The 24,558-nt window shown below is 38.8% G+C and overlaps 4 protein-coding genes and 1 long non-coding RNA gene across 13 annotated transcripts in view; 3 read left to right on the top strand and 2 right to left on the bottom strand.

Annotated features, from left to right (window-relative positions):
• Positions 1-934, top strand: part of LOC106809596 (eukaryotic translation initiation factor 4 gamma 3-like) — a 60,941-nt gene extending 60,007 nt beyond the window's left edge. For all 6 annotated transcript variants that reach the window (XM_014812999.1, XM_014812923.1, XM_014812847.1 and 3 more), the window contains 2 exons: positions 65-214; positions 428-934. In XM_014812999.1, the coding sequence (XP_014668485.1) occupies positions 65-214; positions 428-606 (329 nt within the window). In that variant the 3' untranslated portion in view covers positions 607-934. The remainder of the gene's footprint in view (positions 1-64; positions 215-427) is intronic.
• Positions 935-1,996: 1,062 nt separating this feature from the next.
• On the bottom strand, positions 1,997-13,777 carry LOC106809982 (serine/arginine-rich splicing factor 10-like). The gene is made up of 6 exons (XM_014813260.1): positions 13,635-13,777; positions 10,612-10,716; positions 8,534-8,637; positions 5,400-5,508; positions 5,166-5,243; positions 1,997-2,884 (listed from the first exon to the last, which is right to left on the bottom strand). Exons 1-6 carry the CDS (start codon positions 13,697-13,699, stop codon positions 2,752-2,754), a joined length of 594 nt encoding a protein of 197 aa, XP_014668746.1. The 5' UTR covers positions 13,700-13,777; the 3' UTR covers positions 1,997-2,751.
• On the bottom strand, positions 8,965-10,236 carry LOC106810160. The gene is made up of 2 exons (XR_001393973.1): positions 9,850-10,236; positions 8,965-9,607 (listed from the first exon to the last, which is right to left on the bottom strand). It is a non-coding gene; the product is annotated as an uncharacterized LOC106810160 (long non-coding RNA).
• A 361-nt stretch (positions 13,778-14,138) lies between the features above and the next one.
• LOC106815476 (proline-rich protein PRCC-like) lies at positions 14,139-21,482 on the top strand. 3 transcript variants are annotated; one of them, XM_014820046.1, is made up of 8 exons: positions 14,139-14,258; positions 15,729-15,782; positions 17,155-17,321; positions 17,492-18,104; positions 18,433-18,486; positions 18,992-19,122; positions 20,259-20,334; positions 20,612-21,482. In XM_014820046.1, the coding sequence occupies exons 1-8, from the start codon at positions 14,256-14,258 to the stop codon at positions 20,696-20,698; spliced, it is 1,185 nt and encodes a 394-aa protein (XP_014675532.1). In that variant the 5' UTR covers positions 14,139-14,255; the 3' UTR covers positions 20,699-21,482. The 3 variants fall into 3 exon arrangements, with proteins under 3 accessions (XP_014675532.1, XP_014675461.1, XP_014675610.1); XM_014819975.1 differs by having other exon boundaries at positions 14,139-14,883; XM_014820124.1 differs by lacking the exon at positions 14,139-14,258 and adding an exon at positions 16,413-16,490 and having other exon boundaries at positions 15,723-15,782.
• Positions 21,483-22,331: 849 nt separating this feature from the next.
• Positions 22,332-24,558, top strand: part of LOC106812477 (nuclear hormone receptor FTZ-F1-like) — a 53,032-nt gene continuing 50,805 nt past the window's right edge. The window contains exon 1 of one of the 2 annotated variants that reach the window (XM_014816398.1): positions 22,332-22,355. In XM_014816398.1, the coding sequence (XP_014671884.1) occupies positions 22,337-22,355 (19 nt within the window). In that variant the 5' untranslated portion in view covers positions 22,332-22,336. Of the gene's footprint in view, positions 22,356-22,376; positions 22,424-24,558 lie in introns of those variants that run through there. The other variant, XM_014816471.1, reaches the window with a different exon arrangement.

The following is a 24,558-nucleotide window of genomic DNA, read 5'->3' as shown; positions in this document are numbered from 1 at the left end:
TCTTTTTTGTAATCGTTCTTATAGTTTGCACGAATTTTCTGGAAGTCGGGCATTTAAATTTCAGATGATAACAAAGGGATAGCAAAGGCTGACCCTGATTTACTGAAGAAGAGAGGTGTGCTTCTACTCCGCTTTATGGATCACAAGGAGGAACGCGAACTGCAGGCCCTCTACGCCATCCAAGCACTCGTACACAAGCTGTCGCACCCATCTGGTATGTAGTGCACCCTCATCATTCCCTTATGTGTGTACCCATGTATGTGTACTAGTTTGGAATCGAAATCTATTCCATGTTTATTATACAATGGAGCCAATAACATTGCCAAGCTAATGTCGATAGTACATGTGTCTGCTAATATATTACTGGCCACCCGCACAGATTGCTTGCATTGGTGTCTTGCATAAATATCTTGTATCTTGCTATTAGGCTTGTTCCTGGCCATCATCGACACTGTATATGATCTGGAGGTGGTCTCTGAAGACGCATTCAACCAGTGGGAAGCCAACGACGAACCTGCCGAACAGGAGGGCAAGGCAATTGCACTCAAATCTGCCGTGCAGTTCTTCACGTGGCTTCACGCCGAGGGTCAGTTGGACGAAAGTTGACCACATTGTGGATAGATGCGCTAAGAATTACCTGCATGCTTTTTGCCTGCACTTATGAACAGGTCCGACGGCCAAGCTTCGTGTCGTGGTGGAGGTAGTGTGAGTGGCAGGTGTCACCCACCCTTTGCTCCTGATTTTACAGCCAAGGTGGCATTATTTAATGGTAAAGGTGCTACGGTTGGGATGATGACGACAATGACGACGACAATGCTGACGATGAAAATAATGATCATAATGGTGATGACGATGTGCAGCACAACTGCTTTGGTGGTGGCTTAGTGTTGCTGAGGAGTGCAAGGCAACAAAAGCTGATTGTGCAAGCAAACCATCTAAGGAATGAAGTTAAGACAGAATTATGTGCCCCCGCTTGATTTTCCTGGTTTGAATTGTAATCGGGCCTCTTTCATGTTACTGCTGTATAATATAGTAATTTGAGAATATTTTTTTGTACATTAATTGTTATTATTCCACAGAAATGCAACTTCGTACTGAAAGTATTGCTCCAATTGTTTGAGTTTGCCATTAAAGTAAGAGAAAATGTAGACAAAATGGCACAGCATGTGTTGATGCAGGGCCTGTTCAACCACATGCCGCTGACCTCGTAAAGCATTGTGTAAAGTTTATTTTATATAATTCGCAGCATTGCTGGTAAAGGCATGTGTGGTGGGGGTGTGGGTGACCAATGGTCGCTAACATTATATAGATACTGCCGCTGATGCGTTTTTGTGCTGAATGTATGCTATCACAGTAAAATGCTTGACTGTGGTGTACATTTATTGACTATACAGCATATATAGATATTAGTACAACAATAGGGACTGTAATACGGACAAATGGCTATGTATTGCCCTCGGCTGTTGAAATACCTGAGGATAAAAACGCATAAATTGTGTTTTGTTACACTCTGCAAGCTCTAGTAACGATGTAGACTGATCCATTTGTCTATTATATATTTGTTGAAGGTAACAACTGATTGGCTAAATGCAGTTTAGTTTGACGTGATCACATCGTGAAACTACTCTTTGTAGAGCAAAATATTCATTTAGGGATGTGTGAGAAATCTGGACTAATTTAATTAAGAGAACTTAAAAGAGGCATGTACTTTTTTTTTTTATCAGGACAGTGGGTGATTACCTATCTTGCTCATGCATTAACACAGTGACACAAACAATACAAGGTGTTGTTTTCAAACACTGGTGTCTAACTAGATGCGCCCATTCTCAATGGAGACATGCATTCGCACTAATTGCCTTCAATTTAGCATATACCCCATTTTAATGCATAATCACCAGCGGTTGGAGTTTACATAAGCTTATATATCCATAAAACCACTGCCCTAGATAATTGGCAGAACTAGCACAATTCACACCTAAATTCACACAAAGGCAAATGAACTAGTACTGACGTGTTTTATTAAACCCAAGTTTCTATACATAGTAAAATACACTGTGGACTACAAATTTGATACACATTTGAAACATAAAAGAACATGAAAGAATGCCACGCGAGTAAGTCTTCTAGAATTGCCTCTTAGTTGATAAAACGTATCGAGTCAAATATGAGCAACGATACACTAGAAACTTCAATTCACAAAAACTTGCAACCAAGTAACAACAAGATGGTACTGAAATGCTCGAACTTAAATGAGTAAAATTACTACAAGTTAAATTGTGATGCATAAATGCTTATGAACTAATAAGCGGTGAGGGAAGTTTGAACACTAATCTTCAGGTAATTACCCTTACGTCTAACGTTTCGATTATAGCAAATTAAGAAATTGAATCGTGCACTACAACCCCTGTGTAGACTGCCTACAAAAGTTGTGAAAATCTTGTCTATATCCTACTATATACGTACCCACGTACACATAATATCTCACTTTATATTAATAGACCAGAATGCAATTGAAAGCTACAATGATATTCTGATTACAGAATAGATTTACACACAATGATAAACTGTTCATGTCTCAATAGCAAGCTATATACAGTTGCACGTATAGGTAAACTAAGCGAGGGTTCTACATGACCTTGTGAGAACAAACATTACAGCCCTTCGGCAAATTTGCACAAAAAGTAGCCATTAAGACAACGTGAATCGGTCAGCAAACATGAATAGGGATAACGCTGACCCGGTGCACAGCTTCTACTGTGGCGATGGAGAACGACTTTCATCCAAGACTGGGGGAGACACGTTGCTTGGGGACAAGGAGCGCTCCTGTGGAGTGGTTGATCGCCGGGGCTTGCTGTGTGTCCTGCTGCCGGACCGAGACTTGGACCTGTAGATACGATTTAGCTACAGCTAACACGACCAATTTCGTCAGCGTGATCTATCACGCCCACAGGCACTTGGAACGTCTCAATAAAAATAAAATGTAAACACGAAATGCCCTCTACATCTATTTCTGCCTATTATTGGCCGTATAACTTGCTGTAAATGCCGTTCGAATGCTCATGCTGCAATACACAAGTACAACGCACCCCGCCCTGTGCACAAACCAAATGATAGAGACTAGGTAGAAGCATGATGCTAAATCGCTTGACGCCTCGCTCATTTCACACTTCCAGCCAGAATACATCCACCATCCCACTAGCCTTCCATCTGGTAGTCTATGTCTACACAGATGTGTCTTTCGTCGAATTAACTCTGGCCTTTGCTCTTACCTACTCCCAGCCAGAGAATCTTGTGAAATCTGCAGTAAATGTTCCTCCATGAAAATGTAAAGAGGACGTACATCCGAAAAATCCCTAGACAACCGCTACTTTCGATCGTGCTGTAGTCGTCGTGCGTGACTTCTGCCGCGGCGCATTATGCCTTGGCTTGACGCCTCAACGGAGCTGAGCCGGCAGGCAGCCATCCCGCAATGCAGCGCCCCATTACTCGTGTAAAACAGACATCTCGTCTCCTTACATTTCACGAGAGAACATTCCTGCAGGGATTTCACGAGATTCTCTGCGAGTAGTAAGAATAAGGAAGTAACCAAGCGCCAGAGTTATACTCGGAACAAGTGGAACATTAGCTAAACATCCGCTTACCAAGCTGGAAGCTGTTGATTTGGTATTCGTGCCTGGTGCAAAGTGGCACAGTGACGCGCGTCGAGCCTATTCTAGCGCCAGCTGCTTTCCAGCCTGTCTCTTATTCCTGTTGTCTTGTGCACCGGCGGGCCGGCGGTGTACTTCTGTGTTGCAGATGAGCATTTGAACGACATTACGCACGTTATCGACAATAATCGCGAAACAGAAGTAAGAAGAACCTTAACTTGTATAAATACATTTCGTGTTACCATCCTCTTGTTTATTTAAGGAACATTCCAAGTGCCCCCGTGATCAACCATTCCTCCGGACAGTCCAGCAAGATCATGTTAAACAGCTAGGGTTAATGACCACACTCCAGTTGTTTTAGGTCTCGAGACCGCTTTCTGAGACCGGTTTCCTTGGTTTCTTGTCTCGGTCTCGGCCGTCGGAGTGCAGCTGACTCGGATCTCGGACCTCGAGGAACTCGGGTCGAGCAGGGCTGCGAGGCCACTACATACATTAGTAGTCACCCTAGATTGCTGGTTTTGTCGCCTTTAAATCGCGTGTGGGCCGAGTTAACTGCGCATCATTTGTATTCACCACGGACATATAATAATTACACTATGGCGCGGCGGGTCAATCCATCGTCTACTGCGACTGCAGCAACAATCTATTAAACCGGCATAGGGAAGAGGTGTAACATATGTCCATGACCTATTGCGAGTACTTAGTACGTTATACTAATGACCTACCCACTTCAAAGTATGGTACTAGTATAAGTACTAAGTACAACACTCTGCTATTTGGTTCAACGAAGCTCTCGTCATTCTCCGTAAAACACCAATGGATCCGTTTAATTTTGACACTTCGTATGAGCTCGTGTTGCGTGTGTTTTCGCTGACTATATCACTTTCAATCTAACGATGCACGTTGCGCTTTTTTCCTCAGATCAATCTCATAAGCCAATCGGATGATTGCCACTATCTACATTCTACATACACTAGAAATGCCCTACAAAATGTCTAAGCACAATTTTTATATTATTTTATTTATTTTCCAACCGTTAATATCCTAAGTCGACACACATAGCTGTCCAAAAGTGTCGACTTATGCAAGTTTTATGGTACTTCTATTTTATGCAAACAAGTCCAGATCCGGGACCGGACACACCCCCCCCCCATTTTTGCGAACAAACACATTACATAGAAAGTGAATGGCCTTGTCGCGTGCTGTGCCCCCCTTTTTTTAGATCAAAACTGACTGCGACTCGGACTCCGGGTGGTGTGACCTGACTCGGTGGCGCGGACTCGGACTCGGACTCGGACTCGGGGGGTGCGGACTCGGACTCGGTCTTGGACTCGGGGGGTGCGGACTTGACTACAACACTGGAACACACAGACACAGTCTGTGCCATATGTACCAAACCTCTCACACGTGCCAATAATCATTTGAGACGACTCCCACCCAACCTCACTGTAGAAGCATGAACAAGAGAGCAGCAGCTGTGCCAAAAGGAAAAGTCGCAGTTTAAAGAGGAATACGCACCTAGTACGACGACGTTCCCGATGTTCACGGCCACGAGATTTTGAGCGCGATCGAGAGCGAGATCGTCTGCTGTACCTCCTGTTGGGAAAAGCATCAATTAAAACTCAATAGCCGACAAGTCGAAAATCAGTGGTTTAAAAAGTGCTACTAAATCAATACACATATCCGTACCAATTCCGAGTTAACCCCAGCTGCTATTTATTAGAGATATGAGCAATGCCACTTAACACATACCTGCCACGGCCATCTCTGTCTCTGTCTCTTTCTCTATCTCTGTCATCATAGCTCCCTCGCCCCCTATAGGGAGAGCGCCTGGGATCCTTCACCCTCATTTGATTTGGATCTGTTGCAATAGAAACACAAACATTAATTATGCAATATTCGGAAAACCAAGTACAACCATCAAAATTTACGCAACGGTTCCTTACAATGCATATCAAAACAAATTACATGAGACATGGTCATTAACTAGTTAACAACGATTTCAATATCTTATGCAGGGTGCAAAATTCACAGGAGTCCGGAATCAAATACTCCCTGATTTGACATATGCAGGAGTCCGTGCAACTCCCTGAAAATTCTGCCATAATAACTAGTCCGTTCCGGAGCACGGCCTCGTGGAATTACCATATTTTACAGCTAATGTCCAAAGAAAATTTGGCAGACGTGCAACTACATGAATCTTAAAAATGAAAGTGTCAATGGGGTCATTCCGTGTCAAATCACCCAAAAAAAATGGAAATTTACACCTGACCTCCTTCAAATTGGCTGAAATTTGGTTTATGGGGTAATTTAGGCTGAAAAAGCTGAAATTTCAAATTTCAGCTCCGTCGGACAAACGGTTTTCGCTCTACGGCACGCCCTTTTTTGGCGATTTTGTCCAAAATGGACGCACCCGTCAATTTTCAAATGGTCATATCTCTGTAACTACTAGGCCAAATTGGTTGATATTGGTGTCTTTGGAAAGCTAATTGCATAGGCAATCCAAATCCAAGTTTTGTTTCTTTATTTCTGATTGCACAGATGGTTCTGGTTCTAGTTCTGCATCATTACTGTCTCAAACTCTTTGCAACATTCACATCAAGAAGTGCCATGTGACGTATAGAGGACTGTCATTAAGCGCACTAGTCACCAAGGCTAGCCAGCAGGCGCCCAATATAACAACCAGTCTGCAGCGACGGAATTATGGCATTTCTGCGTGAGAATATTTCCTAGTACACGTTTTCAATGTGACACCGTGACCAGAGGATGTAACTCAATCAGCTTCAGAAGTAAAGGACAAGCTTTATATGGGTGAAAACTATCAAGAACACTGCAATACACAATTCGCTTCCATCTCAACTCACGCTACATTGTACAAGTTGAGTACGCAAGCCCTGCCGGATTTACACATGTTCAGCTCAGTAATGATGCAGAACTAGAACCAAACCATCTGTGCAATCAGAAATAAAGAAACCAAAACTTGATTTGCTGTCTTATATGACGGCTTTCCGGTGAGATGGCATGGCTGGAGAAAATTCGGAAGGAGTTTGGTGACTACCACAGTCAATTCTTATGCACCCTCATGGACCCTACACAGCAATTCAAATGGCCATTGGAAACAGATCAAGCTGGTACACAGATAATATTCTGTGTACAATCAACACCCCATCTCTTAGCATATCTCTTCCAGAAAGTACTTATCTCAGAAAAACTGATGGCCTGCGAGATTTCAAGGTGTGCAGTCGTGACTTGATCATGATCGATCAATGAATATTATAATTGAAAAACATTGGAATATATATGATTTGTTCATTGAACTGAATAGTCATTTAGAATGTTATTGCCTGACCTGTCATCTCCAATCAGTTATGTACATCAAAGCATATGTTTGGTTAATTGATTATCCGAAATAGATTGAAATGGATATTACATATGTACTACATATACAGCATTGCATAGGATAGGGTGTATTGCATCCTACTATCCTAACTTTGGCAGAAGAGCGAAAGCAAACAAAAAATATTATATCTCTAATTTTTTATATTATGTAGATAAAACATGCTTTAGAGGTATAATTTTCAATGAAGTTCACTCAAGTTACTGATACCACAGCGTCAAATTCAAAGTCAAATGAAAGGTCAAAAGGTCATAAACTTTATACTTCCTAATATAACAAATAATGGACAGATTGGATTGCCTATCACATTAGACCTTTCCAAACACCAATATTAACCAATTTTGGCCTTAGTAGTAGCAGAGATAGGACCCATTTGAAAATTGCAGGTCGTCCCATTTTGCGCCAAATGCCAAAAAAGCGGCATGGCGTTAGCGCGAAAACGCGTTTGTCTGAGGGAGCGGAAATTTGAAATTTCAGCTTGTTCCAGCCGAAATTACCCCATAAACCAAATTCAGCCAATTGGAAATGAGTAAGGGTAACCCATTGGGTGATCTGAACACGGAAGACGCCAATGACACTGTAGCTCACACTAAAAAAGACACAATATGAGTGAGTAGAGACCAAAAGTCAGTTTAAATTGACAACCATCGACGTACATATAGAAACAAAGAGTATAATGGACAGAATTCCCATTATATCTCTGATAATTATAACTGATGTAATTTTTTATGTGAAATAAATAAATTATATTATATATAAATATATAAACAAATTTATAAACCAAATGAATCACAATTTGTGACGCAGATGCGTACACCCGCTTTGATGTTTCTTAGCATAAATCATTATATCATAATAATAATATAATAATAATAGTATAAATCATAATATGTTCATAGTAGGAATTTTGGCATTAAAGATATTGTCAATAAATCTTGTAAAACGAACCACGCAGTGATAACCACAGACTGTTTTGATATCTGCGCCTCTAATATAATATCGATCATAATGCAAACCCTAAACCTAATTTGCTTTTTTTTAACAACATCGAAACCCCTACCCTTATTCATCACATACCTAAAATGAGCAAAATCCGTTAGAACCTGAACTATAATGCAATTCCCATTTCCCAAAAAAAAAATTGCCGTGCGTCAAGTACGCGATGGCATGCTCAAAATAGTACTCTAAATATGGGAGATCATAGCTAATAACAACTAACCAATTTCAACATGTGGTTCAAAACGGTCTTGAAGTTATCGTGGACCATACAAGGGTTGACGGACGGACGTACGACGAACCATGGCAATAGCTCAGCTTGACGATGTCACGGTGAGCTAATAAGCACATGCGTTATTGTAAATATCTTTAATTTTGAACCACAGACTGCGGACTCCCTCTTTTTGAGAGTCCGTCGGACTCCCGTGTTCAAAAGTTAATTTCTACCCCTGTTATGCCCTTTCTGACATAAAGTAAAAGAAGAAGCACATACTTTTGCGATCACCCTGGGCAAACTCCACCTCAAGCTCTCGCCCATAAAAGCGAGTCCTGTCCAAGCCATAGAGCGCATCCTCTGCATCACGGATGTCGTCAAACGTTACCTACCTGGTCAAGGACTGAAAACAGACACTGAAACTACCAACGCTTACTGGCTTCTAGTATGTTCTATAGCAACATACGGGGCACACATGCGTTAGCAGTGAGACAGGGTCAATTGCTCATAGCTTTGCAAATACACTGAAACACGTACCTCTAAGTCTTACTCGTGTTTGGCCAACTTGTTAAATAGTACTGACTATTTTAATAAAACCCCATTTAATAAATCATCATTTAAGAGACAAGAAAAAATCTTCGTTTAATAAATACTGTGTAAATGTAAATACAATATTATTCATAAAAATCAAATAAGATTAGTTGAAAAAGAACTAATGATAATTTGCACCATCACCTTTGTAGTTTACCATCCCCTACCCCATACTAAACAAGGCTTATGCGCTGACAACGCTTGTGTACATCCCTTCGACACCCCCTCCACCTTAGCATGACGTAGGCAGCATATTATAATGACATCATTTAACAGTGTTTCGTTTAGCAGACAAACCACAGCATCACACCTCGTCTATTAATCGAGCTACCCTAGTATAGCACATTATATTAGGTTTGCTGGTTTCTAGTGGATTATGAATACCATTTTTGATATTTGCGAAATATTACTTTAAAACCACAAATTATACTAAATCTGCCCTAGATCGATTCCCCATACTTGCAGCTTGATTGAACTTGATCCAGTACTTCCAAGCAAAGTAGTTACGAAATAGCAATGACGCATTAAACTTGCGCGACTTGACCTGACAGTTTTGTGACTTGACTACTTGATCTGAATCATTCCAACTTGCTTGAATTCCCCTAGACTTTGTGACCACTTTGACCAGAAATGAAACCTTGCATGCTGTTAGACTTGATTGCATACTTTGCTTGCCATGACATACATAAGATTCTTGTTTTTCAAGATTGTGATTTTGAACAAAACCTTGATTACATCAACCATGCCTTGTTCTTGACTCACCTGCGGCAACAAAATAGAGTAACACTGAAGACAAACGTATTGTTGCATCAGGTTTAGCTAACAATAGCAAATATATTTACTATTGATAAAAATGTACCTGCATCTATAAATTACATCAGTTCTAATATTATCATTATTAACATCTTGTGAAATTCGGGTAGCTAACTGCAGATTGTGACCTGTTCAGGTGGACTGGTTTACTATTTTGTATTCACACTTATCGGCAATGATAATAACCTTACATGTCAGACCATAGCATCACAAGGCAAGTATCCATTTTAGATAGGTAGTGTACATGCCTTTAACAAGACAACTGTGCTTGTCTAACACCTTTCTCTGCCCGTCTTTGTCATATGTACATTCTTTGCTCTGCCATTAACTCTTGCAGGGGAAGACGACATTACTATCTTTAGACCCTTGGGGCACCCTTGTCTGAATTGCTTGCCACATTTCTATCAAACTTTAAAGTGAGTGCTTTTTCCTTTATCCCTTGATACCCGCTTGATTAGCTTGACTTGCTTCGTTGTACTGAATCATAACTACTTGTCAGTGAATGTTTGTGATAATCCCAACACTTGTTGTGAATCTTTATCTTTGGTCAACATGCTTGTTATTGTTACATCTTTAAATCTGACAAAAAGCAACAAAGCAATTTATGAAAAATAATGTACATTTTAGCCATTTATTGGCCATTATTGAGGTCAATCTAAATTATGACCTCTGGTTTTTAATAATGGGTTTATGATTATATTAAGACCAGGGTTATGCCACTGATGGTTAGGTTGGCAGGGGGATGGACATTTATTACAGGGTTCCTAAAGTGGAATTGAGCACCAACACTTCTATGATTTGCTTAAACGATCATATAGGTTTTACCAGAAATCTGTCTGTCTACAATGCAAACATCTACATGTATCAAATGTAGTCTACCATATAAGTAAACGTTATTAAAGACATCTGTTAAAACCTCAAATTTACACTGATCATATGATATGAAAGGATATTGTACATATGCAAATCCTCGAGGTCGCCTCGTGTAGTAATCTAGCGGCACGTAAACATCTTTAATGGGACCATACTTTCCAAACAAGCTGCGTAGCTCTTCTGGCCTGCAACATACAACATGGCAATTATGATAACAGACAAAATGGAACTTATGACTCATACTCATTCTTTTTCGTAGTTTACACACAGTGTAGTCACATGTGTGCAGTAAGGTTGTCCATTGTAGAGCAGAATTTGAACAGCATTTACACAGAATTACTAGGTGATATATAATCTAGACTAGAGTATATGAACATGAAAACTTTGGTAGTAAATGCAACTTGTGTATATTTACTATCGGGGGTCAAAATTAAGGGCAGCAAGCAGCAGTTCTGCGCCTACAGGAGACAGCCGACTGCTTTCAACATTGGCAGCAACTACTTGCTGCAAATAACTTCTTAATAAACCATAATAAAAGTACCAAAGACTCTGTCTGAGTGAGTGAATTTGCTGCCTGTTTTTTTCCTCTGGCAGCAAGTAGTTCCTGCCTGGTAAAAAAACAAATTTCTAACCCTGACTAAAATTTTATTCTTTAGATGGTTAAAGTGCAACTGGGGATGTGATGTGCGACTACTATGCGACTTATACTGTAACTTGTAAGTGTGGGGAGCTCAGCCTCTAGCATAGCCGGTAGAATATTATTATCATGCCTTATTCCACTTTACTACTGGGAAGAAGCGACAATTAAAATTAACAGTCAGGTAGTGTTACATCCTGCACACAGCCTACAATAATAAGCTATGCCACCTCCACATCTACCTATGCTACTTTTCTGCACTGACTGGCTAAAGAAATGGAAGCATCTTCATTGTAGAGTCACATAGTTGTTTTAAAAGTGTCTTAACGTAATATTTTTGTCACAATAATTTCAGCCCTATGCACAAATCAAACAGATTTCAGCCATCGTATCTTACGACCCACAGCTTGTCGCTAACAAAAGCATAGATCCAGTATTCGGAATAAGAGCTATCCATTTGTCCTCACTAGTCCATTTCCACGGAGGACAAGTAAACCTGTCCAGTCGCTTGTCCGCTGGACAAGCAGCTTTTTAGAGCAACTTTTTAGAGCAATTTTTCATCATTTTCTACCATCGCTTCAACAAGTAATAACTTAAAATAAATAATTGTGCTTATTTATGTTCTTTCAAGTTTGGTGCCTAATTTGAACTTAGTGAACTGTATTAAAATTACAAAGTAAGATATTGGGTCTAAAATTTAACTTGATTAAAAATGTATTACACATTTACTATATTTCTATGCTATTAATCAGGACAAGCAAAGATTTTGCAGGACAAGCAAAAATATATTGTAGCTTGTCAGTCGGACAAGCAAATTTTTTTTATTATTTCGAACACTGAGATCACATCCCCTAAAATCACATCTGGTGACATGGTGGCAGAAAACTCTCTGCAAGTTGTTTATAAGTGCAACGTTTTGAGGTAAAAATAAGGGTAGTGTGTTACAACCTGCACACAGCCTACGACATAAGTTCTGCCACTTCCACATTCCACCTATGACACATCCTACAGTAACAGAATGGAACAGCTTTCATGTACAATGAAGTAGAATAAATAATCAAAAAGGTGGTTACTCGGTATTTTTTATAAAATAACTTCAGACCAATTAACATATTGAAGAGAGATTTCGGCCATCGTTCCTTGTCGCCAACAGCATAGGTCACATTCCCTAAAAGTAAAATCACATTCGGCAGCATTATATTATAATTTATATGGCAGTAACCTCTCAGTCTCTGTCTCTGAAATTTGTGCAAAAGTATGAAGTTATTGCCTAGAATCGCAAGTAAATCAATTTTTACCCTGCCATTTCTGCAGGAAATTCAGTTTGCCGGAATTCAACAAGTGGCGTTGTTTATGTAGGCTGTGCGAAGGACCTAACACACTATTTGGTCACAACTATTTAGCTTCTCCCTGTGAAAAGTCGGACGATGTAGGGGCCTGGCGAGGCTAGCTCTAGTAGTAGTACCGTCAACCGGGGTGACTTTGATAGTTTTTTGGAATTTTTTATTACTTTTGAGTAGAATAAACGTTTTGTTTTCATCCTCAAACTGTTCAAACAATACAAATATTTGGATTTTCTGAAAACTTTAATGTTATACGGTAACTCTCAAACGAATGTCTTTATTGATTGTTCGGAAACTACTTCTGACAGTTGCAAAATGAAGTTGCACTCCATGCCCCTTTGTACTGAAAACAAAGTTCATGAAACCAATTGTCACAATTGTCGTACTGTTCCCAGTCGATACTCCTCAACCTCCTGTAGTTGAAGCTGTGGCAGATTTGACAGGTTTCTTCTTCTTAATTGTCATGTTCGCATTCATCTTCGTATTCTTCAGAACTGGATGATACCGGTACTTCAATTACCTTGCGTTTTTCACCTTTCTTTCCAGACTTTTGGAAATAAGTTGTGGATATAAAAATCAGTTAACCCTAACCCTAATTCTACCCCTATCCCTAATTCTAAAATAAAACAAAATTAGCCAAAAATAATAATTAGAAAAATAAATAAGAGACAAAATTAGCCAATCAGAGCCGTCCCCTAGGGGATCACCATCTCTACCCTGTGCAAAATTCCTTACTAGGGTAGCTTTGACATTCAGTGCGACTTTTATAACCAATTATCAAAGGCCCAAGGATAGAGAACATGGGTCCCAATAAAACCAATGTGCCTAACCCTAAACCTAATTCTAACCCTGGCCCTAACGGCCCAAGGATAGAGAACATGGGTCCCAATAAAACCAATGTGCCTAACCCTAAACCTAACCCAAACCCTGACCTATTATATTGATATAATATGATATTTATATTGATGTAAATAACATTGGTTTTATTGGGACGAATGTTGTCTATCCTTGAACCGAGCTGGGTTACTCAGCCTGTGAGTGTGAGTGTTAGTGTTAGAATAGTACTACTACTATACTGTACTCTGTTAGTGTTAGTGTTAGTGTTACTGAGTGCACTACATACCTTGTACCGTCTGGCACATTTCGAATGTATAGAGACGTATTTGGAGGTCTTGAATATCTCGACATATTTCCTTTGTCGTCACAGACAAGCTTTGGTCACAGATAAAGACACGATGGCGGCGGCCCTAACAGATGGAACCCCGTGTGTTTGTTTAGTCAACGCTAGCGTTAACAAACGGGTTTAAGAATGCGCTGTGTCTATAGCGCCCATCTACAAAAAAAACATGCGCGCTACCTATCGTCTAATTTAAGTTGTAAATGCATTTTAAAAGGCTCCCATGCGGTTACGCTGCCCATAGAAATATACTAGTATTCTATAATAATATAAATATATAGAGTCTAACCATAGATAGGGAGCGATGTGATTATGTGTCAGCAGAGTCAACCGGCGTCAGTGTACAAGCCATATAAATAGAATCATAGATATAGAAGAATAGAGTACCTATTCTACTTCTGTGCGACAAGCCTGGGTTATTTTCACCATCGTTAGATGGCGCACACGACAATAAAAATGGCGAAGTTTATCAAGTGTTGTGAGATCTGTACCTAAAAACCAACATCTCATCACTCGCATTTGTTTGACATTCCCCAAACACAAACACGCGTGTATTCATTTAGTTTTATGGTACGGTTTTATTATATGTAAACTCCGTGTAGCGATGGCACTAGTTGCTTATGGAAGTAGTGATATTTCAAGCGATGAAGAGGACGTTCAAATGCAACCCCAACAACACACAACGAGAGAACTTTGTAAACAATCCATCGAAACATGTAACCCAACTAGCAACGCCATCACACAACTCGATACCAGCGAGTCACATGTGACATCATCATCATCATCCACACAATGGACGTCACATCCATCGGATGCCTCTCGAATGTCGAATGTTTCTCGCAGTCACTTGAACAGAGACACTTCTGTAACATCAACTCGAAATGAGTCATTAGCATTTTCCATGTCGCAGCCTAAGCCGAAATCACATACTCCGAATCAAGGCTTCTTTTCGGCATTACCCCCACCGAAGTCGAATGAATCGATGGGTTGTGCTCAGCAGTTCGACTTTGATGATGATGTATCTGATGTGCCTCGTGCACCAGTTTGCAGCATCAAAACCTCAAAGGAAAAGTCTGCTACTGAGGTCACAGAAACTAAAACCTTGCTAAGGTTGCCAGTGTCATCTGCTAATTCAGATAAGAAAGATAAGAAGAGGCAACCCGTGAAAATTTCAGCACCTGCTTTAGTAACCAATGTATGTTTAATAATAATATCAAAATCTGCTTTTAATGTGAGCTGGTAGTGTATGCCCAAAGGATATAAGACTAAGAGTAAGAGCTGTCCACATTTGCACATGTCGCACATTGCGAAAATGAATTGGTGACAGCTCTTATATCCTTGAACCGTTATTAGTATGTAGTAGGTACTGTTATAATGTATTATGTTTCAGCTATTAACACGTTCAACGCTGCCTGGGTTAACAATGCACCTACCGCCCTGTGCTGAGATTTTCGCGTTTTTACCGCTTAGTCACCTATTACACAAAATGTTTTTGGCAGGTTTAACTAGCTATAAAATTATTTTTAATTAGTGGCTAGTATAATATAGATATAAACCTATTCTCAGACATCAAAACAACACCGGAATGTATCACCCGTGATCTATCAAATCAAACACAACTTTCAGACATAAAAACAACTTCACAACACACGGCGGTCAAACGCGCTTTGGCGAGGTGAACTAAAAACATTACCTCAGTCCCAAAAACTCCCAAAATAACGTCCCAAACAACAGTAATGTATTGTATAAATTATGTCATCTACTACTGGGGTTTATACAGTGACGCTATTGAATTGCTAAGCGTATAGCCCCTGCCATCTATAGGAGAACATAGTAAACGTTCCAAATGAATTTTTATTTTATTTTTTTTTTGCCACGAGTATACTCGTGTTTCGCGTTGAACGTGTTAATTGACGATTTTATTTTTTTACTAACCTTCAATTATAGATGATTATAGAACCATGCCAAACGGCGTTGCTAATAAACCAAACAGGTCTATAATCATCGTTGATAGTCGTGAATTTATTTTTTATGTTTCAGGATGATTCAGATGAAGATGAATCATCTAAGGAAAAAAAAAAACCTGCTGTTGTCGTAAGTTAAATTTTTTGATATCAGTGAAGTTGTGTGCTTATGCACTCTAGAGCAAACAATCATAAAAATAGATAACCGTGTCTTAGTCTCAGTCAAATTAAGTAATGTTATGCATGTGGTTTGAACAATGTAATACTTTATTACCTCCGCCCAACGGAGTTGGAGGGCGGAGGTTATGTGATCGGTCTCGTGCGTTCGTGTGTTAGTGTGTGTGTTCGTGTAGCTAGCAGCAGGCCAGTCAGTGTTGGTGTGTTGGCGCGATCGATATTAGCGCGTCCAGTCAAGCGTGTACATGTGAGCGAGCAGCAGTAATGAGCGGCTGCTACGGAGCGAGCGAACAGCAAGCCAATACAATAATAAGACATACATGTTACATGCTGGCGGAGGTATGCACTCTTTGTGAGTGCCCTCTGTCTAGTTATTAATGAACTATACTAGCTTGATTTTTCTGAGATCTATGGTTTGTCCCTGTCATGTTCCTGGTCTGATATAGAAGTCAAAAAGACACAAATATTTGAATTTCACAGTCTGGATTCCACCAAGAGCAGATAATAACACTCTTGCATATTGTGTTATTATCTGCTCTTGATTCCACCAAAATCTACATTACTCCATTATCTTCCATTCCAGGAGCAGGCAATGGCAGCATAACCTATATTTTGCCATGGTACTGCAGGCTTGTCTTATGGCGCTGGCCATAACTATATGGTAACATATTATAGCATGTTGTTCTGTCTATTCCGAGGTAATATTAATTGTCAGATAAATAACAACACAGAAATACACTCAAATAATTTACTCTACAATAAACAGTGAACGCAATATGACCTAGATAGACCCAGCACTTTTTGCATGTAGAAATCAGAGATTGTGCATTCTCGCAAACTTAATTCAAACCATACAGTAAAGATTGGTCGATGTGTAATGGGAACAAACTTTTCCTTTGGCTCGGATTATCGCAAGAGTGACGTAGCACTACACTAATCCAGACTGTGTAATCCAAATATTGGTGGATCTTTATGCACTTCTCGCTTGGATCAGATATGCGAGAGTGATAATTTATAGGTTTTATAGAATCAGGCAAACATAGCTTATGAATTATAAACCATTGGTATTTTAAAACCACGTTCATAACCTTACTTAATTAGATTTTAACTAAGACATTGGTAGCAGTTTTTATTGTTGGTCACTCTAGGTTTTATATGGTTTTGATGAGGTCTATAAGCCTCTCTAAATACTTGAAATATTAACAGTTTTCAGGATTGTTTATTTTGTGTGTGTAGTTACTGTAGGTAAATAGAAACACCTACAGGGGTTTCTGGTACGAGAAATACAGGTATTCACATCATAAGAAAGCTGTTTGTGTTTTCAGGGAGGTGGAACAGGTCTTTTTGCATTGCTACCACAGCCTAAACACGCGGTGACAAAAGAAACCAATAGGTTGCTTCTACCCTTCTCACTTACACGGAAAGTGTCTGAGAAACCCAAGGTCGCTGCTACAAATCCATTTGCACAGAAGAAGGCACCAGTTATATCTAGGTAGGTAATGATAATAGACATTTTTACAGTGAATACAAAATATATATATTCAAGAGTGAGATTGCAGATCGTTGTGTACATGGTTTTTATGGAGGTAATAGCGATAAATAAATTTTTGTCTATGTGCATTGTCGGACTCTTTGTCTAACAGCATGCTCTGTTATTAACAGTGTCGTGGACGAGGTAGAATCTGACAGTGACGAAGGCGTCGGAAACTTTTTCTCGCTGGATCAGGTCAGTGAGCAGAAGGTGCTACCCAAAGTAGGAATGGAACCATATGTAGTTGGCGATGTGGCTCATAGCGCACCTGTCACAGCACCACCGCATGGCAGTATAGTTAGTCACGGCGAGTCCGGCTCCGCACTAGTGGCGACAACAGCAGCATCGTCAGCAACGTCAGGTGGTGAAGACAGTCATGCTAATCCAATCCGAATTGACGATGCAAAGACTACGGTGTATGAGGCCTCGGCTGACAGCATGGATGAACCACTGAAATTTGGTAGTGGAGCATCTACGTGGAGCTCTCGCCAGTACACCCAGATACACGGCGGTCGTCAGTTTGGGTATGGGAGCCAGAATGCTGGACAGTACATGGATCATGTCAGCAGCCAGCCTATTGGACAGTACAAGTACACTGACCAGGGTAGTGGCCCCGCTTACAATGATCCCTACTCAAGTAGTGTGGGAACACATGGTATCCAGTCGAATGAACAGTACACGTACAGTGTACAAGGAGGTTATGACTACAATGAAGTTCAATCGACTAGCAGTGTCAAACAACCGGTGAGAATAGACAGAGAAAGAAGATTGCTATTAAAACATTAGACTTCCCATTAAATTTGATTTCATGGATGTCAGTGTTCCACCCTAACAAAAATATAATTTCATATGAAGAATCCAGTTCTACTAACACTACCAGCAATACATAATTGAAGGATGGTAACTACTGTCAAAATTTTTATATAACTAGCTGCTTAGATTTAACTTAATTATTTTACCAAAATTAACTCATTTGATTTGGGCTGTTATGTCTGCTTATTTAAAATCTATAAAAACCTCTGTCGATGATTTATGCATTATTTGCTGTGAACTATATGTGTGCATGTTACAGGGGTATTCATTGGAGGCTGGGCAAAGCTTAAGTCACCTAGTACAAGATGAAAAGGTAAGAAATATTGTGTAGCATGAAGCCTACCATAATGCATTGCTCAGGTAATTGGATAGTGATCTGTTTCGATGGTAATGCTGCTTTAATCTCAAGCAGATTTGATATGAGGTAGGTCTAATTAAGTAAGACACTTTGCTGGAGTAATAATGTGTTAACAATATTTTTTAATAGTTCTTTACAGGAAAGACTTCATGGGAAAAATACAAGATGTTAGGGCAATACTTTTAATTTTTCTCATGTCTTTCTAATCGCTTGAGTATTTATCGTCATTCCTTGCTTGACAGCAAGTGTGTGTAGTAATGATAATATGTCTCATGCTCTTGTACGCTCATACATTGTTATATCCACCACATATACAGCATTTTGTGATTAAGTTTCAATGGCCATGTCTGCGTCATAGTTTTAAGATTAAGTTTTTATGTATAATTGGGTTATTGAGATGATATGAGTGCCAGAGTGGATTTCAAATTGCATTAATATAACTGGTATAATTATTTTGCAGTTCCTAAAAATACAGGGAGTGAAACAACGAGGAAAAGAGGAGATCAACTTCATTGATGTGAATGCAGACGATGAGCTGGGTCATATGGACAACCATCTCATCAAAGGATTGAGTGAAGAGACAGAACACAGGTAAGACAATTTTTAGCTCACCTTGACATCGTCAAGCTGAGCTATTGCCATGGGTCGTCGTCCGTCGTCCGTCCGTCCGTCAACATTTCGCTACGGTCAATGATAACTCAGGAACCGTTTGGCCCACATGTTTGAAATTGGGTATAGTTGTTACTGCTATGCTCCCATATTAAACGTCCTATTTTGAAGCACGCCAGTCGACGTACTTTCGAGCCACGGCAATTTTTTGGCAAAAATGGGAATTGCCATTAGTCAGTTCAGGTTCAACGGATTTTGCTCATTTTTGGTATGTGCATGAATAAGGGCTAGGGGTTTTGATATTTAAAAGAAAATTATGCAAATTAGGTAGGGTTTGGCAATTATATAGCATATTATATAGACACAAACAGTCTGTGGTGTCACACTCGTCTGGTTCGTTTTACAAGATTTCATTGACAATATCATTAATGCAAAATTGGTATTTCCTCTCCACCCTGCCGATAAAACGTCTATATTAGAGTAAAGTTTTACAAAACATGTCGGAACGCAGCATAACTTATTTATTTCAAACATAATTCGGTCATAAATTGTGATTCATTTTGGTTTATAAATTATTATTGCGATATACAGATGACAATCGTTTCTATAATGTACGTCGATGGTTGCTCAATTAAAACTGACTTCTTCTTACTCACTCATTTGTGTTCTTTTTTTGTGGTGAGCTACAGTGCCATTGACACTTTCATTATTTTACTGGTCTGTTGTTACAAAGGCTAGTAATGTTATAATGATAAATAGTGATCTATATAGTAACCAGTAACCACGTTGCGAGGTTTATCGTAGTCATAACTGCTATAATAATGCTGTAAAAGCAGTGTAATGTGTTCTTTATGTGATTTGATGACATATTTTTATTTGAAAGTTCTAGTGTAGCAACACACTTAATTTAAAATTTGTGCAAAATTCAGAAATTCTTCTCATTTCTTTACTTAACTTATCATTCATGCAAATAAAAATGTTAACCAAATATTTGGGCACTATTCAGTTCTGTACTGTCTCAACTATGGGGGTGTTCATTTTAAATGTGATTATCTGATTCCTAGTGTTGTATTAAAATGTTTGCATGTACAGAAAATCGAACTTGATTATCTTTTTAGATCTAAAAGAAAAAAGGAAGAAATGCCATCGGCTCAACAAAAACGAAAGCATCAGTTGAAGTATTTAGCATTTCAGGTATGAAATGTACTACATCCTTATCAAATTAAAATCCCTGCCTCTCAACATGTTTGCTAGATAATAGTCGTAATTTAGATAAGAGTTTATATTTCCATGTATTTTAACAGAGACTGTAAGGTTCAAGTCTGGGGAAGTCTCAAGGGAGTAGGTGAACATAGCAGGGAGGATAGGAAGATGAAAAGCAGAAAGCCGAAGGAGAAGAAGGGGATCGGGAGAGAGGTGTGTAATATTGTATTATAATCTTACTTTAACCTCTGACCCTTTTCTTTTGCAGGCAAAGGAGAGAGAGCTAGAGTTGAAAAATGCGTGGGCACAAGGGCGTGCAAACAGAAAAACTGCCCAGTCGAAATATGGATTTTGAAATTTGCTTAGTCTTTTGTTATCATACGTAGGAAGTATCTCCACCTGGTGGCATTGGTTTTATTTAATGGATTATGACAACATATTATGTGATCTGCTTCATGTAAATAACTGTTGGCTCAGTCGCATTGTAGTAGATGTACTCATGGATTGTTAGCTCCAATTATGCATTTCTAACCGTAATGTAAAAAATGTACAAGAACGATAAGCAAGATGTAAATTTTTGGATTTTTTAGACAGATAATACCTGTGCATACATTACAGCTTAATATCTAGAGTCATACTTGTGTGTAAATTCATTCATTTATGTTTAGTTGTCTTGAGTTTATTATGTTAAAACGTTAAGGTCAGGCAGAAACAAGTGGAAGAACTTGGAACAGATCATGTTCATGTTGTGACATGGAATGTATATAGGGTACACTAAATAAAGTAGAATAATATAAGTTACTAAAGTATGTAAACTACTACAGGTTTATATAAGTTGTTTTGATCTGTATATTAACCATTAATTTGTTATATGCTGAAAAAGCTTACGTGTGTAGTTCATTAGGCAAAATTTTATTTAGAACAAACTGTTGCTGTAGTTTGAAATGAAGCAGTCCATATCTCAATGACATGCAGACTGTCATATAAGTTCAAATGTTTATCATGTAGTCATGGGGGAAACTGTGTAATGTAAGCATACGTATTGACACTGCTAATGAGTGAAATAATGCGTCTTTTTCTTTGATAATGTATGAATTACTAAATGTAAACAAATATATTTAATCTTAATCGAACATTTATTGTTGTATTTATTAGTTTTGTTTAAAATCAATCGTTAATTTTGTTTATTTTTTTTAACCAGATAGGGTGCGTGATAATTACTTAACTGGTAAACAATGTGATAGAACTTTATTCAATTTAGCAACATTAAAGGTGCAATTTAAACCACATTTGTCACGTTATGGTTACAGACATTGGGATGAACATTGTTCATATTATTGTTGTATCATGCTACTCGTGAGTATGTCAGCTCTAGCTCAGATATTTAATTTCAGCTGTGTGTTAAACTGTTAATGCCTTACAAATACACATTGCATTAGAATGACATGCCCACACATGCCTTATAATATAGAACATAGTGATAAACGTTATAGAGTATATGTGCATGATCCCTAGTTGAGTGCATTAGAATTACATGAAAACATCACATTGCTTGCAAATATGTGTACTTTCAACCAGACCATCGCAATTTTTACATAATATGATGTATATGCAAGTTAGTGCGAAAAGAAAAACGTGAACGTTGGAAAAGTTTATTTGCACTGGGAGTTACTAGGAAACCACGAAGGGATTGAATATGTGGTCAAGAAAGCTTGATTCTTTCATAGTGCATTTTTAAATATCCAATAAACGTCTTCGCCGGTAGATGGGAATTCGCCTTTTTTCATCACTATATGCCTCCTTTTTTATTATTTTCTATTTTTCCTCTAGTTCTATTCCTTCTTTCCGTAACTTCATGTCATCTCTTTGTAATTTTGAGATCTCTCTGTAAGAAAAGGATTCCATTTCAAGTTTGATGCTGGATCGCCCGGTTGTCAAATAAATTACGATTTAGCGCGACAGATGACGCTACGGTCTCCCATCACAAACAAGCATGGACGGCACCGCTGTTGGTGAGTCTCTCCTACATGCTAGAATTTGACGATTTCTTACTATTTCAGACATGACATTTCAATATAGTGTGCGTTTTAGATGTTGAATGGTGTAGTTAAGGAACACATATTGTTGCATCGTGTGTTGATAGGTCTGTTTTAGTATTTTAAAGCTTGAACTGCTCGCATCATGAGTCGACGTACACGTCGGTGCTGATTGCCTGCTGCAAGAGCCAATAAGTTGAATAACGGTTGCTACTACTAGTACTAGCTCCTGGAATTCTTCATTAGGGCTCAGTACTTGAAACGGAATGTGTGAATTGCACTCAATGTTGACAGCGCGCGACTCATATGCTGTCATGCGATATCAATAGCAACAGCACTGCAAATTCACTGAGTCTGAAGTAACCGCTTCAAGTTCATGTTAGATGCAGATTGCAGTAACCCAGTAATAGTATTTCCAGTACTATAGTACAGAACTGAGTAAATAAATTTTATAACACTGGTACTGGTACTGGTGGTAGCGAGCATCCTCGTTGTCGTCAGCCTGACGTAATCTTCAACGTCTAACTAAAGAGTTTGACCTCGTCTTCATAACCTTACAGTTATGCAGTCGGAGAGTATGACCAAGTGGTTCAAGATATGCAGATGTAGATCTGTGTCACTGTCACTGCTAACGAACTATAGTACCGTCAACATTGGTATTTAGGTGCAGCAATCATGTATTTTTTAACCACTACCTATGGCTATATACTATAGTCACATAAAACATAGTTTTATTGTTTTTGGTGATGTTCACGTGATTGTTAGCTGCTATCATTATTCAGAGTGGCTATATGCCCGGCAGTCGGCATATATCTGCCGGCTGCCGGGCACGGTCTTCGATTTCCTAAATGACCGGCAGTTTTTAATTTTCTGCGTTATCTCAAGTAAACAAGGGTTAGGGTTAGGGTTAGGAACTGCTGGAGATTTAGGAAATCGAAGACCGTGCCCGGCTGCCAGGCATATAGCCACAGCGATCATTATTTCACACAAAAACAGTTGTAAATTCATAATCTTTGTGTACAAAACTTACATGTAATTTATACAGAGATTCCAATTTATGATAATATAATGTGTCATTAATTATTGATTGTATGTGTATAACCAACTTCATGTAACATAAATGTGGTGTTACCGTGTACATGAATTGATTGGTTTATATATTGTGCATTTGTTATCAGAAATATCATAATTATAGTAGTGATGTCATGAGTCTAAACTGTTACAACTTTTGGAGTGGCGTTTCATGCAAAATTCGGGTCAGTTATTCAGTAATTATTTAGTATTCATGTGTATAGCCAAATTTGGTTAATTAGCATTCCATGCAAGAAAGCTGTGTTACTGTTTTATGTTATGGAATTCGATATCCTGCATGCGGATACTGTTGCTATATAGTGCATGTGAACGTGGATATGTACATACCTACATACATAATATATAGGAATAACCAATTTCAGTTTTCCTTCATGCACTGTATGTTGTAACTTGTATCTGAAGTGCTTATAGGAAGGATGACAATGCTAGCTAGTGCATTTCAACATAAATAAATTTGGTGTGGCCTGATGTGTACTAAAAAGCAAAGGGCACATTTAAGGTGTACCCTAGTTATAAGTAATAGGACATGCACAATGCAAGTTGTGTGCAATAACTAGAATTATTTTTGGGATTTTCCTTTAGTGATCTTTATAGTTTATATACATGTAGGATTGACTGTATATATTGTGGTTGTGGTCTACATACATCTAGGTTAACAATCACTCCTGCGAAACCAGGTGGGACTGCTACGAATTTTAATTATTTTACTAATTATCCCTTTCATAACTGGCTGCTATGCTCACATTGAGGGTAGTTGTACAGCACATTATGCACACTTTTTCGTTCTAGTAAGAGTAGTAAGACCATATGATTAGATAGAGTATTAGCCTCCATTATCCAAATACCCATAATATCAACTGTGAGTAAAGGTTTAGCAATTATGCTCAGGTCTCCCTAATCTATGTCTGTTAAATTTCCATCTCTATGTGGATTTCTGTCCTGTGAAAATCACGAATTTTGAAAAATGAAAATAATTAAGAAATGCTTACATAATATAGTTCCATTATATCAAGAGTGGATAATAGAGAAGAGTATGTCACGGTTTTAACAGCGTTTTGCATCGTTTTGAACTGGTAACTAATCTATC

The sequence above is a fragment of the Priapulus caudatus genome, unplaced genomic scaffold, assembly GCF_000485595.1.
Source record: "Priapulus caudatus unplaced genomic scaffold, Priapulus_caudatus-5.0.1 Scaffold1, whole genome shotgun sequence".
NCBI lineage: Eukaryota > Metazoa > Priapulida > Priapulimorpha > Priapulimorphida > Priapulidae > Priapulus > Priapulus caudatus.
This window is presented reverse-complemented; position numbering and strand designations above follow the sequence as displayed.

Bases quoted from the DNA above. Each gene is read 5' to 3' on its own strand.
- LOC106809982 (XM_014813260.1), bottom strand. From the start codon at position 13,699: ATGTCGAGATATTCAAGACCTCCAAATACGTCTCTATACATTCGAAAT. The intron at 8,638-10,611 runs ATATCCTTTCAT...CAGGTAGGTAAC, and splicing joins CGAGGATTTGCATATGTACA to GTTTGACGACATCCGTGATG. The intron at 5,244-5,399 runs GTATGTGTTAAG...TTTTCCCAACAG, and splicing joins GACAGAGATGGCCGTGGCAG to GAGGTACAGCAGACGATCTC.
- LOC106815476 (XM_014819975.1), top strand. From the start codon at position 14,293: ATGGCACTAGTTGCTTATGGAAGTAGTGATATTTCAAGCGATGAAGAG. The intron at 15,783-17,154 runs GTAAGTTAAATT...TTGTGTTTTCAG, and splicing joins AAAAAAAACCTGCTGTTGTC to GGAGGTGGAACAGGTCTTTT. The intron at 18,487-18,991 runs GTAAGAAATATT...ATTATTTTGCAG, and splicing joins ACCTAGTACAAGATGAAAAG to TTCCTAAAAATACAGGGAGT.